The sequence below is a fragment of the Mustela lutreola genome, chromosome 10, assembly GCF_030435805.1.
Source record: "Mustela lutreola isolate mMusLut2 chromosome 10, mMusLut2.pri, whole genome shotgun sequence".
NCBI lineage: Eukaryota > Metazoa > Chordata > Mammalia > Carnivora > Mustelidae > Mustela > Mustela lutreola.
In genome coordinates this window covers 110,273,013-110,290,573 of record NC_081299.1, presented here as the reverse complement: position 1 = coordinate 110,290,573, position 17,561 = coordinate 110,273,013, and the positions used below count along the sequence as shown (strand labels likewise).

The 17,561-nt window shown below is 44.0% G+C and overlaps 1 protein-coding gene across 4 annotated transcripts in view; it reads right to left on the bottom strand.

The window, feature by feature from the left end:
- Nucleotides 1–604: 604 nt before the first annotated feature.
- The window catches only part of LOC131809830 (myomegalin-like), a 45,774-nt gene continuing 28,817 nt past the window's right edge, over nucleotides 605–17,561 (bottom strand). For 3 of the 4 annotated variants that reach the window (XM_059137248.1, XM_059137247.1, XM_059137250.1), the window contains 7 exons: nucleotides 11,110–11,345; nucleotides 9,929–9,980; nucleotides 8,894–9,081; nucleotides 3,579–3,812; nucleotides 2,139–2,270; nucleotides 942–1,018; nucleotides 605–837 (listed from right to left, as the gene is read on the bottom strand). In XM_059137248.1, coding sequence (XP_058993231.1) covers nucleotides 643–837; nucleotides 942–1,018; nucleotides 2,139–2,270; nucleotides 3,579–3,812; nucleotides 8,894–9,081; nucleotides 9,929–9,980; nucleotides 11,110–11,345 — 1,114 coding nt within the window. In that variant the 3' untranslated portion in view covers nucleotides 605–642. The remainder of the gene's footprint in view (nucleotides 838–941; nucleotides 1,019–2,138; nucleotides 2,271–3,578; nucleotides 3,813–8,893; nucleotides 9,082–9,928; nucleotides 9,981–11,109; nucleotides 11,346–17,561) is intronic. The other variant, XM_059137251.1, reaches the window with a different exon arrangement.

Genomic DNA, 17,561 nt, shown 5'->3' with positions numbered 1-17,561 from the left:
CTTTTTTTTTTTTTTTAAAGATTTTATTTATTTATTTGACAGAGATCACAAGTAGGCAGAGAGGCAGGCAGAGAGAGAGAGAGAGCAGGAAGCAGGCTCCCTGCTGAGCAGAAAGCCTGATGTGAGACTCGATCCCAGGACCCTGGGATCATGACCTGAGCAAGCTGAAAAACACCAGCAGTCATAATAATGTACAGTCATGGTCATAAACATTTAAAGTTATATTTGCTTTAGGGACCCCTGGGTGGCTCAGTCAGGTGGGCGTCTGCTTCCAGCTCAGTTCATGATCCCAGGGTCTTGGGGTCGAGTCCTGCATCGGGCTCCTTGCCCAGCGGGGAGTCTGTTTCTCCCTTTGCCTGCTGCTCCTCCTGCTTTGTGTTCTCTCTCTGACAAATAAGTAAATATAATCTTAAAAAAAATAAGGTTATATTTGCTTTATATATTGCTGTAATAAAGAAGTGTTTTGCAAAAGAAAAAAAAAAGAAGAAATAACTAAGAGATGAAACTCATTTTTCCTTTAACCTTTCTATGAATTTTTAGGCCATTACTGGTGTTAGTCTTTCCTCACAAATTTGACTCTTTGTATTCAATACCTATAGACAATAATTTTTAAATAAGAATTTATTAATTTGATCCATTCATTTAAAGGTCGATGTCGATGCCTCCAAGTTCACAGCCAAGAATGCTGTTGAATAGGGCTGGAAAAGTTCTGGAGAACATTCTTCTAGGCCATCCAGACATCATGTCACAAGACATCCTAGGCAGAGCCGGAAGAGTGACTCTGATCGTAAGAATGAGGGGTTGCCACGGGGACACCTGGAGCAGACTGTGTTGTGCCTAGGGAGGGAGGGAGAGACAGCGGCCATGATGTCTGCAGGGACAGAGGGAACTCTTCACTGACTACTCGAAAAAAGCTGACATTCCTTTCCTTCCTTACTCACATTCAGCTGGAAGTGGGAAAGGGAGGGAGAGAGCGCTAAGCAGGGATCCAGTTCGCAGCTAGTAACTCCCTGGTTATCTGCAAAGATGGAGCAAGGGACATATATACTAATTGTGAACTTCCCAGAGCTATTTACTCCTGCATTCCTAGGGATGTGTAGATAGGACCTTATAAGAAGCAGCCATCGTATTCAAATTGAGAATAACTATTACAGTTTTGGCTCATGTGGGTCTAAGCAATTTTTGTACCTTCCACCCTCTTCTCTTTGTCTCTGTAACTGGGTACTGCTGTGGAAAGGGGGAACATGGAAGTGACCAGGTTTGGGCTTTGCCCTCTGTAAGCTGAAAACTCCAGTTTGCTTTCCCAAAAGCCCTTTTCTTGTGGTGGAGCTGAGGCACAGACTTTGGGTTCTACCCATGGAAGCCAGATGTGGATACTATCAGAGGGAGTTAAAAAATTCAGACAATCATAGCACTGGGAAGCAGATGCTCTCAAAGATATACTTTCTGGCAACCACCAAAGTTAGAGCCTTAGAGCCTTAGCCACAGAGAAACCCTGGGGGCTTCATGCAGTGGCTCGAGAGCGTGATGTGGCTGAGTCACACGCGAGCAGGCCACACACTCATGCGCAATGGCTGCAGCTCTGGGACAGTCTCTCCTATGAATTAGCTGCTACTGTGATGCTGTAGGGGCTCTGGCCGCCATTCTCCTGAGCTTGACAAGGGAGAAGGGATGTGAAAGCACTGGTCTCTGAGTGACAGCCTCCTGTGGCAAGTATGGGAATATGGGCCCTTCACGTAATGGGCGGTGGCAGGTGGTATCCGGGGCATGAGGCCGTGGTAAGAAAGTGGGATGTGGTCCTCCCTCTGTTGATGCGGCCATTGTGGAAGTCTCGGTTCTATCATGTGCCAGTCAGGCCATAAGCCAGGTGCAGGACCAGGTAGTGTTGGGAGTTACATGAATGGGTATCGTGTCAGACAGCCCTAAGCATGAGACCCAGCTCTGCCTGGGGCAAAACACTCAGTGTCTTAAAAATGTATAAAATGGGGACAACTGTGCCTGCCCTGCTTCCCTCTCTGGGCAGATTGTCAGGAAGGCTAGGGTACTGCACCACACACACCAACATGCCTTTTCACTGGGAGCCTATGTGCCCTTTGAGACTCTGGATGTGGACAGAACCAGTTTTTCCCCTTTCCTACTTTTTCCTTGGTCAGCACTGCTGAGCACACGTTCCAGTCTCTCCTGCAGGCGGTCATTGAAGCAGATGGACTCCTCCAGGCGCTGGCGCAGGTTCTGGATCTCCACAAGATTCTTTTCCAGTAGGTCAGCCCCTGTTGCATCCCACCAAGATACGGGAGAGGTAAGAGGTGGGGAAAGCCAGTCACTCATGGGCAGCTATGGAGACTGCCCAGAACTTCTCTTCCAGATCCCTGCCCATCCCTGTAATTGTCAACTTCTTTCTCTCACTTGGGCACTCAAGAAGCAGCAGGCAAATTTGTTTAAAGAGCTCGTGGGCTTTCAAACACAAGATGGCCCTCTGTAAGGAAACCCCACAGGGCCTCCTCCCAGATAGAGGCCGAGTGCTTCTGAGAGAGATGGACACTGGGCTGGAAAACAAGGGTGAGAATCTGCTACAGGCCTCCAGGTAGGACTGGCCGAACAAGGAGAAAGTTGGTCTATTTCCTGGTAGTAATCCAGAAGGACTTGCTCTCTACCTCATGCCTATCTTACCTGATGATCCATGACTAAAAGTCTTTAACATCCACCCACTAATAGAAAGACAAAGGTAAATGCATATTAAATTAAATCAGGCAGCGAGTAATGAGAGACACTGTTTCCCTTTAACCACTTTCAGTAAAGAGTGACAAGGAGGGGACTGGTAAGGTGTTAGGACCTGAAGGAGGAAAAGGAGAGAAGGGGATTCCTCTGAGGAAGGCAGAGGATACACTAAGGGAAGGGGAAAGAGGCCAAAAATGGGCTTCATGTACCAGGAAATCTTGCTTAGGGCCCGGTTTTTCTCTGAGGGTTTCAAATGTCTTATTGTTGCACTGTTTGGGTCCCCGAAACTGATATGCTTCAAGCCATTCCTCTTTATGGCTGTACGTTTAGTCACTGGTGGCCAGGACATCTGGCTCTAAACTCAATAGCAAAGTTTGAGAGGCAAGACTGACTGATAGTTGCATACAAAGGATGTGTGAGTGTACTTGGAGAAATAGTCTCCCATGTTGCAGTAAATAGCTCTTGACCTAAGGAAGACCTTTCCCATGGAATCCAGAGCTGGGAATTCTAAGAACAGTCTCAGTGCAGGCCTAGGAAGATTATAGCCCAGAGAAAAGGGAGCCCACGAATGTGAAACAAGTCATCCTCTCTGTGGAGTGCCTCAGAATGCCCCTGACTTCCTGTATTCTCCTGCTTAGCCTGAATCCCTATGTAGGGGGAATGGGAGAGGCACTTAGAAAGGACCAGCACTGGGCTGGCATCTTATTCTCTGGCTCAGCCACCAGATACCACCCCCCTTCATCTCACCCAGTTCTGTGAGCCAGGATCTAACACAGGAATAAAAAAATCCTTGGGCCCTGAAAGAATGTGCTCATTCCCAACAATGGGCTCTACTTCACCATGCGCTCCTTTGTGTTTACCAGAGGGCTTAGAGTTGGGCCGGTACAAAGAGGAGAAAGAGGATAGGTGCCCAGACGCATTCATTTTCTGAGGCCGCATCTCGTCCTGTGGGCCACCACTCCCCCGGTGCCCTGGGTCTGGCATCCTGCTCAGTTGTGTGGCGCCGCTTGGAGGGTAGGAGGGCTGGGCATATCTGGCATCTGGATGGTTGCTGAGCAACGAAGCTGAATCAGCAGGAGTGGCCCGGCTGACGTCTGTCCAGAAAGGAACATGAGGGAGAAACCAGTGGGAAATCAGAAATAAAGTATCTTAAAGATAATTATACTGGGTTGAATAGTGTCCTCCAAAAAGTCATGTCTACCTAGAACCTCAGAACGTGACCTTATTTGAAAATGAGTCTTTGCAGATGTGATGAGTTAGAATGAGACAATACTGGATTAGGGTGGACCTTCGTCCAACATGACTGATGTCCTTAAAAGAATAGGAGAGGAGACACACAGGGTGAGAGGACCCCGTGATGAGGGAGTCAGGAGGCAGACACTGAAGTTATCCATCTACAAGCCAAGGGAGGCTCCCAGCGACCACCAGAAACCAGGAAGAGCATGGCCCAGCTGACACCTTGATTTCAGACTTCTAGCCTCCAGAACTTGGACAGAACAAATGTCTGTTCGTTTTGAAACACACAGTTCGGGGCGCCTTGCTGGTTCAGTGGGTTAAAGCCTCTGCCTTCGGCTCAGGTCATGATCCCAGGGTCCTGGGATGGAGCCCCGCATGGGGCTTTCTGCTCAGCGGGAAACCTGCTTCCTCCTCTCTCTCTCTGCCTGCCTCTGCCTACTTATGATCTCTCTGTCAAATAAATAAATAAAATCTTAAAAAAAAAAAAAAACACAGTCCATGATACTTTGTTACAGCAGCCTTAAAAAAATGAAAACAGTAATCCCTGGACTGAAGACTAGAGCAGATATCAGAACTCAAGCACAGGCAGTGATTTCTCTGACTCTGCCATAGTAACATTATTCAAGATACGTCTCCTTTAGCAAGGGAAACAAGAGCAAAATTAAACTATTGGGACTACAACAAAATAAAAAGCTTTTGTGCAGCAAAGGAAGCCTTTGACAAAACAAAACGACAACATGCTGAATGAGAATATCTTGCAAATGATATATCCAATAAGGGGTTAATATCCACATATATAAAGAACTTACATAACTCAAAACCAAAGCCCCCCAAATAATCCAATTAAAAAATGGACATGGAACAAAAATATAAACTTTTTTTTTTCAAAGAAGACATATAGATGGCCAACAGACAAATGAAAAGATGGTCAAAATCACTCATCATTGGGGAAATGCAAATCAAAACCCCAATGAGGTATCACCTCTCACCTGTCAGAATAGCTAAAATAAAAAATGTAAGTGTCAGCGAGTGGGAATGTAGAGGAAAAGGAACCCTCATGCACTGTTGGTGGAAATGCAGGCTGGTGCCGCCACTGTGGAAAACAGTACGGAAGTTCCTCAAAAAGTTAAAAATAGAACTACCAATATGATCCAGTAATTCTACTTCTGGGTATTTACCCAAAAAAACCAAAAGCATGAATTTGAAAAGATATATGCAACCGTATGTTTACTGCAGCATTATTCACAGTTGCCAAATTATGAAAGCAAGTGTCCACCCATAGAGGAATGGATAAAGAAGATGTGGTGTATATATACAATGGAATAATACTTAGCCATAAAAAGAATAAAATCTTGCCATTTGTGACAACGTGGAAGGAGCTACAGGATATAATGTTAAGTGAAATAAGTTGGTCAGAGAAAGACAAATACTGTATGATTTCACTCATATGTGGAATTTTAAGAAACAAATGAACCAAGGAAAAAAGAGATAAAAACCAGACTCTTAAATATAGAGAACAAACTGGTGGTTGCCAGAGGGGAGGTGATGGTATGATGGGGGAAATAGGTGAAGGGGATTAAGAGTGAACCTATCATCATGAGCACTGAGAAATGTATAGAATTGTTTTTTGTTTTTGGTTTTTGAGAGAGAGAGAGAGAAAGCGAGGATGGGGGAAAGAGAATCTTAAGCAAACTCCGTGCCAAGCATGAAGACCAATGTGGGGCTCAATCTCATGACCGTGAGATCATGACCTGAGCTGAAACCAAGAGTCAGATGCTTAACTGATTGAGCCACCCAGATTCCAGGCGCACCAGAGAATTGCTGAGTCACACTGTCGTACACCTGAAACTAATATAACTGTATCTGACTATACTTGAATTTTAAAAAAGGAAAAACAAAGAAGTAGTGGTTAGATGTAGTATTTGAGGGTTTCAGTGCATGCACATGAGAAGTACAAAGGTCTCTCTCCTGGCTCCCTCCAAGATTCCCAGTGCTGGAATGATCCCAGAGAGGAACTGCAGAAATGTCTCCTCCAGTAGTAGAACTCACTGCCCCTCTTAGAAATCATGAGATTAAGGAGATGAAGCACTTTGCTGGTCTGTGAACAGGTAATATACTCACCCTTCATGAGACTATTCTATACTGGGGATTGTTGAGGAAGAGAAAGGGAAAATGGCTTCCATTAATAGCCAATGTGCTGAGAACTTAAACAGGTTGATGCTCCTGGTGCCTCCCTCTCCTCTTATCTCCTACTCTGGATGCCTACTGAGGTGAGGGAGACTTGGAGGATGGCAGGTGGTGATTTGGATCCCACCCAGAATGGCTCATGAGACTGTAAAAATAATTCTTAAATATAGATTAGATTGCCTGACTCCTGTCCAAAGAATGACTGTTTTTTTTATACATGGGGGATTGCAGAAGCAAAAATATACAGCACCTATGACGCTGTGAGAACCTGGCTATGTCCTTTGCTGTCTCCCTTTGCAAACAAACAAACAAACAAACAAACCAAAACCCTCCTGGGTAGCAGGGCCATCATTCAGCTAAAAATATGAGTCAGTTCCCTTTCAAGGATTATCACCAAGGGCCACAGAGTAGGCAATTTCTCTTCCAAGAAGATAGGAGTGAAGTCCTTAGTTCCCTTCAACCAAGTCAAGTTTCTCTAAGGAACTGTGCACTTAAGTCTGGTAGATCTTCTCCTTCCATCATGGATGGCATTACCTAATAACCGATTCATCAACATCACTGTGAAAGAAAGAAGAAGGTAAACTACACAAGCCTTTAGCACAATGCCCGACAATGTAGGGACTCAACCAACCGGTGATTCCCAGCCCCTTCCACACCTCCTTTACCCCCTCTCCAGAAAATCCGCTTACTCTCAACCAAGTCCACAGGAGGTCCAATCCATCAGTCATAGTGGTCAGCCTTCTCATGTCCCGGTCTCCCGCGGCCACACAACACAGAAAATATGCCCTACACGGTAAACAGAAGGCAATGGGGAACAGCCTCTTGCCAGGATAATTGTGCATCACAGGGAAGCTCCCACATCAATCACATTTTTTGTTAAATACTCTAGAAGTTTTGGCTCAAAAAAGCAAAGCAAAGAAGGAGCAAGTGATAAGCCATTGACTCTCTGAGAGGATAATGACTTCAGATGGAAAAAAGAAGGGCTTCCGTCTCCCTCAGAAAAGCTAGTGGTGGCGGATAATAAGGCCAACACCACCCCAGAGGCCACATCTCCAGTGTGACCATTCCTACCAGTCATGGCAGGAGCTCCAGGTGAGGGGAAAGTGTGTCTGCCCCTCTGCCTCTGTCTCTCAGGGTAGCAATGAGGAGAAAGCAAGTGCCTTTGGGCAACTGAGTTCAGGGATGTAGTTAAAACCCCATGGGCCCATTGGAGGAGGTCATGTACACAGCAAGGGCAGCCCATATATTTATAAATTCTTGGATGAAAGTGCAATGTGTATAGGATCTTTTCTCATGTGCAGAGTGTCACAAAGAGTGGAGTGGGGCAAACGCTAGCTCCAGAAACCCAGTAAAAGAGGTGTGGGAAGAGTGACTGCCTCCCTGTTCCGTCCCTGGCTGCTCAGGCCACAGTGCAGGGGACCGTCTGAGCTTTCGTGTTGTGCAGGCTCCAGGTGAATGGCACCCCCAGCTGGGTGCTCTTCCGTAAGTTCCCTGACTTCGTTGAGCCACAGTGGCCTCGGCTGTGTTGTAAAATTGGGATACCACCACCTACCTGAGACATTGGTTGGTTGTGCCGATTAAATGAGGGAAGAGATGTAAAGTAGTCAATAGTGTGAGCATTAAATGTGTGCCCAATAAATGTGAACTCCTCTCTTTCCTTGGTTTCTTTCTTTCTTTCTTTTTTTTTAAAGATCTTATTTACTTATTTGACAGAGATCACAAGTAGGCAGAGAGGCAGGCAGTGAGAGAGAAGGAAGCAGGCTCCCCACTGAGGAGAGAACCCGATTCGGGGCTCAATCCCAGGACCCTGGGATCATGACCTGAGCCAAAGGCAGAGGCTTTAACCCACTGAGCCACCCAGGCACTCCTCTTCCCTTGGTTTCTATCATCCTGGGGGAAATGCTATATTGCTCTCATCCTCAGGGTAAAATGAGAAGCAGGAATAGTACCAGGTGTAACCTACTATGGTTTATTCATTGCCTAAAACAGTCAATTCAGGGGGAAAAAATCAGATATAGCCAGAGACAAAGGATGGTTTCTCGGTGTTGTCCTCACTGGGATTTGCTTGCTATAGTTCCCTAAAAATAGAAATGCATTTCCTGGGAGGGAAATTAAAGAAAAACTGAACAGGAAAAAAATAAAGTTTTGATTATAAATGTACTCTCCTCCTCCTACCTCCCACCACAGCTACCCAAAGCCCCTGCTTGGGGGATTCTGGGGAGGGGCAGGCTGGTGATGGATACAGCCTGAACCCAAGACACGTCCCAGTTAATGAAGGTTCAGAGGAAATTGTGGCTGAATTATTAGAATGATGGCTGGGCTCAGCAAATCCACAAATGATAAAGAATATTTAGTGGCAAACAGAAAATAGGAACCGTGACTGTTTACCCCAAGGATTTCAAGATCAGAGGCCCAATGTGAGTGAAGTTCATGCCCATGATGTGAAGGGTGACATGACTGGGTTACAATGGTAAGGGAGTGTTTGCCCCTTCTTCTTTCCAACTCATGATTCCTCCTCTCAAGTCCAACACCATGTATGTGCCAGAGAGGGTCTGGTGGCTGAGGATGTGTGGGAGTAGGAATGGAAAAGAACCACCTGACACCCCTGGAGCCTATGCTTGGAATTGAGTCCTGGGCCTGTGCTCTCCAGGGACTTCAGGGTGGATCTGCAGGGCCTGGCTGCAAAGACACCTGCTTTTGGTGTAGACAAAGGAGCGAGCACCTAGCAACTGGACACGGTCTGGGTACTCACCGGTCACATCCACTGAAGGGCATGCTTCTGGCTCTTCATGAAGCAGGGAGGTGCTGCTGGAGGACGGATGGGCAGCAGACTGGCCACGGTTGCTGGAGTGTATCTGGGGCAGAGTCTGGGGCTGGGCCTCCTGCATGGTCCTTAGGACTTCTGTCACTTTACCCTTCATATGCTTGTCCCTTAAGATACTGGTAGGGTAAAAGAAAGAGGAAAAATAAAGGTCACCTGAATGACATGGCTGTAACGATCTGGTGGCTCAAAGGACAAGCTCCAGAAGTCAAGAAGACTGTTCCTTAGGAGGAGAAGCAAACAGTTCATTTCTGTCTGGGGGTGGAGAGTGGGGAGCAGGGGAGAACAACAGTGGCCCAGAGCCTTGGCCACAAACATCCCGAGAAAGAGAGAAGACCGACCCATTCAGCCCTTTCAATAATGCTCCTGGCTCCTTCACAGGACAACCAGAGCTCTTTGAGGGTTCAACACACTCCGTGAACAATGATGCTTTCAGTAATATTTGCCGTGGCCCATTTAAAACCGCTTCCGAGGCAATGTGGCCTCCCAGGTGTCTTGTAGTTTCTAGACCTTCCCGAAGTACTGTCATACAGTGAAATGCTTTTTCTTCTTTTGTGAGGAAAATCTGTAGCTATTTAACATCTGCCAGCACCTCTGGGGTCACCATGGAAGAAACCAGATACAATTTCACTCTGGTCTTTAAAGATCTAGGGGAAATCAGAGGAGGTCCCTGAGGACTCAGGAGACTCACAAGACACTTACAAGACTAACCTAACCAAGTTAGGTTAGAGTAGGTCAGTATCGCTAAATTGATGAACTAATAGAGAATAGGACCAAAATAATAATAAATTAAAAAAAAATAGGAAACATGACCACTTCATCACTAGGGACACGTAATGATTTGATATTATAATCAGCCATTTGCTTTTTGTGGGGTGTAAGAGCTCCGGCTTTGAGTTTCTGGCCCTTGCTTCTAAATCCTTCACCAGATTATATGGTCTACAGCCCCTGAAAATTGGGAGTTACCTGAGGGTTCGCAGCATCTGTCTTGCTTGATTCTTCTTACTTGTACAGTCATCTGAAAACCAGATTCAAAAAGGACTAGTTATAATTTAAGCAGCTCTCATTCCTCACATTACAGGAAGACACTGACTTTTCTCTGGGATCAGATGTGACTACTTGATTTTCCAGTCTAGGATACTCTGAATTTTTCTCAGCAGACATTGGGTTGAGACTTTGGAGAACTTACCTGGCAGGCTTTCCTAACTTTCCAGAACTTACACACCACAGAGATCATCATTTCTTTTTGCTTTGTCTTAGGTCAGAATCAAAAGCTAAAAATGTCACTTTTCCTACAGGCCATGAAACACTTGTCCAGAGGCCTCTGGACCACTCTAACCAGAGTTTCCAAGTCCTGCCAAAAGGCTGGGTTTTGGCCTCACATCTGTATACTCTGTCACAGCTTTCATGCAGAATCTACTTCTGTCTCTGTAGGGGTGACAGACATCCCTGTCCTACCTCTGATCTGGTATCAGAAACCCACACAGTGGCCTCAAGCCTGCTCTTACTATGTACCCTCAGGTGCTCTAGGGAATATTCTATGAAAAAGGCACATGAAAATAAATTTCCCACCACGAGGTTGTAGTACATACAGTATCTAAACCATGCCCAAATCAGCATGATTCTTTTATCATTTTTTGAAATGCCCTGATTAATATTGCTGATTTGATCCTTAGAATAATCATGCTGGTATTACTTGACCTAATTTTTTTTTAGGTGAGAAAACAGAAATCAAGAGAAGGATGAATGTGTCTAGAGCTAGCAATGAACACATATAGACTAGAGCCACGGTCTTCAGATCCTAATTCAGGGCTCTGTTCACAGCAACCAGCTGCCCCCATTCTACCTATCTTGCTGCCAGTTAGTTTCAGATAAATGCTATCACCCCCCAGAGATGTCTTTTGCCCTAGCGATCACATTCCATGAGAGATAAAGGAGCTGGTCATCATCCTGACATCCCCATTATTCCTGTGTGCTTCTCTTCATTGTTCCTCTCCAGCCAGTCCTGACTTCACCATGGTTCCAAGATGGTCATTACAAAGCAGGACATCAGATTGAAAAGTCACCTGTAGATGAGTTTGGGCTTGTCTGAGGCTGGGGTCCTTGGGAGGGACTGAAGATCCTCCTGAGCCCTGGGACCAGCTTACCTGTGCTGAATTTGCTGGCAAGGCTCTCTGCCAGCAGGCTCCCCTTGGTCAGCTGCTCACGGAAGTGCCGTTCCATGTAGGGGTCAACTTTATTGCTGCTAAGGAGCTCCTCAAAAGTTTTCACCGTATTCTTGACATGCTGGATGAGAAGGGAAGAGAAAGCTCTCCCCATCCTCATCTTTTGCCTTAGGTGGGTCAGCTCTCGAGCCTGATCCTGGATCAAGGAACGGTATTTCCTAAAGTGGGAAAGAAACAGTAAATAGGGAAAGAGGTGACTGATAGGGTACGGTACTTCAGCAGAAGGTAATTAGAGAACTTCACCCCCAAATCCCCTACACTGAATTATATAGCACATGTTTCATGACCTGAATGTGGTAAAGGGAATGAAGGAAGGAATACAAAGCTTTCTTCTCCTTGGAAGATCTCTTCCAAACGTGTCTTTCCCCAGCCCCACACTTCTGAAAATGGAACCAGACTTTCTTCTCTAGTTCTGCTTTCAGATCTGCTCCCAGTCGCTCTCTTAGGTTTATAAACCATCTCAATACAGTAAACAAAGCCAGGCATTAATTGGAAAGTTGAAAGGAAAAACCATCATCTGAGAAAAGAAACCACTTGTCCCTGGCAACAGGATTCTTCCATCACCAGGATGGACCTATCTGCGTCTTTCCTATAGACAGCCAAGGCTCATGGGTAGGACATCTTCAGTCTCCTTTAATTTAACCACTGTATTCTGTCACTTCTGTATGCTCCAGCGTAACTAACCAGCACAGTGTTTTGCTCACAGTGTTCAGAAGAATGATCTGAAAAATGACTTCCAAAAAAAAAATGACGTGAACTAACTTCATATCCCATAATATCCTGGCCAACATGGCGACTATTTGGTATAGAGGAGAGTAAAAGAGGAGGTTTTAGTTCATCTTGTTCCTGAGAGAGACAGCACGGCTGGATGGATGAAGAGGAGGCAACAGGCCCAGATAGTAGGCCCAGGGTGCTCCCTTTACCCTCCTGCTGCAAACTTGGGAAGTCACTTTACTACTCTGTGCCTCAGTTTCTTCGTCTGCAAAGTGAGGGTAAGATGACCACTTGCCTTTTTAGAAATGTGAGATTGAACTTTATTTTAAATGTTGGGAAGAGTAGAGCAATGCCAGTAAAGCATTTGTCTTATCAAAAAGAAGACAGTTTAGTCACTCATGACTTTGGTAATGGTGAATTTATCAGACCAGCTTGACATCCCTTGTGCTCCTGTAGGTGTGCTAGAGCAGAACCAATGACTTCCAGTTTCACCTGTTTTTCTTGGAGACTCTGAGCCAGCAGGGAGTACAGGGGCTAGTGGTTTCCTGAGAAGCTGAAATTTGCCTGAGGTCCCAGTCACTGGTTTAGAACAGGGAATCTAGGTGTTAGAAGGAGCCAGAATGGGGATCAGACAGGTCATCCCCCAGGTAGCATCAGATCCTTTTGAACCTTTTAAACCATGTTATACTTTATTCATATTTTTTTCTTTCTTTCTTTCTTTCTTTTTTTTTTTCCCTAGAATTTAGCTATTTGACAGACAGAGATCACAAGTAGATAGGGAGGCAGGTGGGTGGGGGGGGTGGGGTGGCGGGGGAAGCAGGCTCCCCGCTGAGCAGAGAGCCTGATGCAGGGCTCCATGCAGGGTTCCATCCCAGGACCTGAGATCATGACCTGAGCCGAAGGCAGAGGCTTTAACCCACTGAGCCACCCAGGCGCCCCTTACTCATATTTCTGACCAGTGTTTCTAATATCATTAGGCAGTGGCTGGTTCCTAGAATAAGAGCGCTTTCAGAGCTGGGAGTATTTTAGTCATCTTATATACACAGCCAAACCCAGAGGAGGCTCTTAGTAAACATTTCTTTCAGTTATGGGAAACAGAATCCTTACAAACCTCCACTCAGCTCTCACTGTGTTCCTGTCCTAAATATCCTCTCAGGGATCCTCTGCATTTTCCATTAACGCAGAAAACCCTTAAGAAAGATCTTGTACTCACCTGGGGAGCTAGACTTGCAGGATATTGTCAGTCCTGGGTCCCTGACATTTCCTAGTTAGCTTCTTCACTCTGGGCACAATACTCAAGAACCTCTTCTTTGGAAAACAAGTAGGAGGAAGCATTTACTGAAATTAAATGGGCTTTACAGACTTCTCCTGCGTTGGGACTTCCTGACTATCCTAAACGTTTCACGTTTTTTGTTCAGGAATGTAATAATCAGGTTCAGGGAGCCCTTAACTCAAGAAAAGGAAGGGGAAAATAGCCCTACAGACTATTATAGCTTACAGTTGCATCCAAAGACCAGGATATACCCAAATTGTTTATAAAGGGTGTAGCTGCAGCCGCTAAAATTACAGAACTCTCCCTGAAACTTGTTCAGGAAAACAAATTAAATTTACGGTTCTTCATGCTGTAAAAGTTTGCCAAACACAGCATACACACCATTTCTCAGCTAGTAGACAACATTTTGTGAGATTCTACTCTTGTCTCCTCAGTATTCTTTCCAGCAACTCTTTTTTTTTTTTTTTAAAGATTTTATTTATTTATTTGAGAGAGAGAGCACAAGAGGTGGGGGTGAGAGGGAGAAGCAGGCTCCCTGCTGAGCGGGGAGCTGGATTCCTGCACTCTTTAAATCCTGCTACTCTCCTATCCTTACATAACAGAGAAGAGACTCATAACCGTTGAGTTGATCTCAAATCAAACTCCCAAATTAGATTTACAAGAAACCCTATTAAATGCTAATCCAGACTTAGTACTCTGCGTTGATATCTCCTATGCCAAAAATTCTGAATGAAAATATCGAGCCAAGCCTGCTGTCATGACATAACATGAGTTTTCAGGAAGAGGGGCCCTTTCTTTACTTAATTCAGCCCAACCTGCAGAGGTGTTGGTTCTCATTCAGGCCTGTAAATTGACAAAAGAAAGAACTGCAAATATTTATACCAATAGCAGGTATGCCTTCAGAGTAGTTCATGATTTTGGTATGCTCTGGAAACAAAGTTTTTTTTTTTTCTTTTCCTTCCAAGTAGTTTCTTTCTTTCTTTCTTTCTTTCTTTCTTTCTTTCTTTCTTTCTTTCTTTCTTTCTTTCTTTTAAAGATTTTATTTATTTATTTGACAGAGAGAAAAATCACAAGTAGGCAGAGAGGCAGGCAGAGAGAAGAGGAAGCAGGCTCCCTGCTGAGCAGAGAGCCCGATGTGGGGCTCGATCCCAGGACCCTGAGATCATGACCTGAGCTGAAGGCAGAGGCTTAACCCACTGAGCCACCCAGGCACCCCCCAAGTAGTTTATATACACGACGTGGGGTTCAAACCCACAACCCTGAGATCAAGAGTCACGTGCCCTAACACTGAGCCAGCCAGGTGCCCTGGAAAGAGAAATTTTCAACATAAAGTGGTATAGCTATAAAATAGGATCTCAGGCTGCTGACCTCCTCTCTACATTATTAGTTGTCCTCACAAGTTGCTATCACAGAAATTGAGGCTCATACCCTCCCATGAGATGCTGAATACCAGGGAAATGCGATGGCTAACTTTCGTGCTAAGGCTCCTAATGTACCAAAACATTAAATAAATTCCATAAAATGGCCAAAGGATAGATACTAAACCTTTTGGTAAAAGAATTTTCCTGAATTTCCACAACCTATGGTCCACTGTACGTTCAAGTCAGATTACTTAAGACAGTTTGTATACTAGACAAAAAATTGTATCACAAAAGTGGCACCAAGAAGGATGCACATTTATCATAAAAAGAGAACTTTGGAGGGTACATATGACTGGCTCATGCTTCCTGGATCTCTCAGTTACCACTCTTGCAAGTGCTTCAAGTGATTACTCACCACAGAATTGACTTTTCATATTATGAAGAAATATCATGGGTGATTGTTCTTTAAACTAGCATGACAAATTTATTCAATCATAAAAACTGGTTAAAACCATTAAACTAATCCCAGGGACTGCTCCCCAATATCTGGACCATTTGAACATTTTCAGTTATACTTTTTCAACTGTCTCCTTCTATGTGCTATCAATATGTACTTGTGGTGGTATATTTATTTTCTAGATGGGTAGAAGCATTCCCATGTGGGCAAGCTGATGACACCACAGTAGCAGAGAAATTATAAGAAAATGTTTTCTATTCTGGGCAATCTCAAATGAAATTTCAAATGACAAGGGGCTCACTTTATCTGGATGGATTATAAAACAACTAAACAAGGTTATTCAAACATTATGGCCCTATCATTGTCTCTATCATCCTCAGCCTTTAGGGGAGGTCGATATTCTAAGATTAAATTTGGCAAATTGGCTGAAACCACAGAAGTACCTTGGCTTAAAGTGATACCCTTAGCCCTTTGACAATGAAGTCAACATCTTTTGGGAAACATAAATTAACACCTTATGATTTTATCACTAGGCAACCCATGACTTTGATGATAGAACCCCATGTACAATCTGCCCTTGTAAATTCTAATATGACCCAATACTTTAAAGTATGAATGCAATATTCAAAAACTTATATTCAGCAGGTCAAGGAGGCTTTTAGAGACCCTCTGCCTGATGATAACAGTATAGTTCATACACTGAAACCTGGAGACTGGGGGTTCTGAAGGAGATATCAGTTAAAAATAGCACTTGTGCCTTGATGAAAAGGGTTCTACCAGGTTCTATTTTTTCACACAGCAGTTAAATTATAGGGTATTGAACTTCAGGTCCATGTCTCTCAACTAAAGAGAACCCCCCTCCCCCCTCAATTCTTGGGCTTATCAGCTTATGGCTAACTTCAAATTAAAGATTTCCAGGAAAAAAAAAAAAACAATCTTCCCTCAAAGCAGAAACAAGGCAAAAGTGGATAGCTTACACCCAAGACCACTGAAAAAGTTTCTGCTAGATCACTTATCTTTTTCCAGGACCCATTTTTATAACAATTATCATGATATTACTGCTCTGCAAACTAACACAGGGCATTTACAGTCAAGTTCCCTTTTCTGTTAGAGATTTTCTCTACTCACTAAGGCCTACCATTCAATGCATACCCTCCTTTACTAAGCAAAATGATTGTTGGTGTATACCTGCTTACATGCTCAGGAACACTCTCAGTGAATATTAGAACCAACTCCAGAACCATGCTCAGATGGCAGGAAAGTGGCTTTACAAAAAGGTTTGATATCCATCCCTTGGCCATTTAACTAATACTCATGGCCAATTAATCTGGTATTGGGAGGAAGCTTGGAAGCCATAGGATAGCCCATAACCACTGCAAACTGCATTGCTAGAAATTTGTTCCTATGCATAGGAATGGCACTGGACCTAATTGAGGTATGTTCTAAACTCACTCTATAATCACACACTTTGGTTTGACTCAAATGATGAAAATTGGGCTTCTATATATGACAACACAGATTTTAAAATAGATAATGACAATGATACTTTTGATTATGCTATAAGGAAAATACTGAATCCAAACTTAGCTTATTTTGCAAAAACAAACAAACAAACAAACATCATCTTGGGCCACTTCTTACATATGCCTCTGAAACTCATAGATGACATTCCAGCCGTTCTCCCACATTGGAATGAGGCAGTCACTTTAAACCAATCCTCAATCATTAGGAAAACTCTAATGATATAATCAATCGTTGAAAATAACAAACAACCTCTGCATCCTCACTCTATAAGCCGTTATAACAATACACCTCTGAGCCTCATTCCACGGTCAGTTTGAGAGCTCCCAGGGGTAAACTATTTTTCTGTGCACAATAAATGCTGACTAATATTTTAGTGGTCTAGTGGTTTCAATCTTGCTATGTCTAGATTTTTGACACTCCATTCTCTCTAACTTGATCATTCACACCAACTGTGGCTATGTAGGCACCCCCCAACACCTCTCCCTTTCTTCTCATTCTCTTTTTCCAACCAAGAAGATGCTCCTCCTGTCTGCTCTTTCACCTCTGAGATCTCAGGATATAATGTTGGCAGTGTTCCTTGCAAAATACACACATGTGCACACGCGGGCTTGGTCCGGGCTGCAGTTACTAAATTAATAGATCTTTTAACTTCCCAGTCCTTTAAGATGTAGAAAATACTAGTGCAGGAAAAGGCCTCTTTTTATTTTACAGATGAAGACATTGAGATCCACAAAGAGTAAGAAATGTATCTGATATATGTAACTAATATCTCAATAAAGCTGGAGTGGGAAGAAACACAACCGAGCTCACATCATTAGTTGGTGGAAAAACCATTATTAAAAATGTTGGCTCCAAACTCTCACTCCAGTGTTCTTTATCACCATCAGTATTCTCTTGCTGAGTTTCAGGGGTCTCTGAGATAAACAAGGCTATTCTACTTTTAAGACAAGTCCTTTTTCTGGAATACATTTATTTTTCTGTGCTCACTCCGGCAGCACATATACTAAAATTGGAATACAATTATTTTTCTGGATTCTATAGGTCT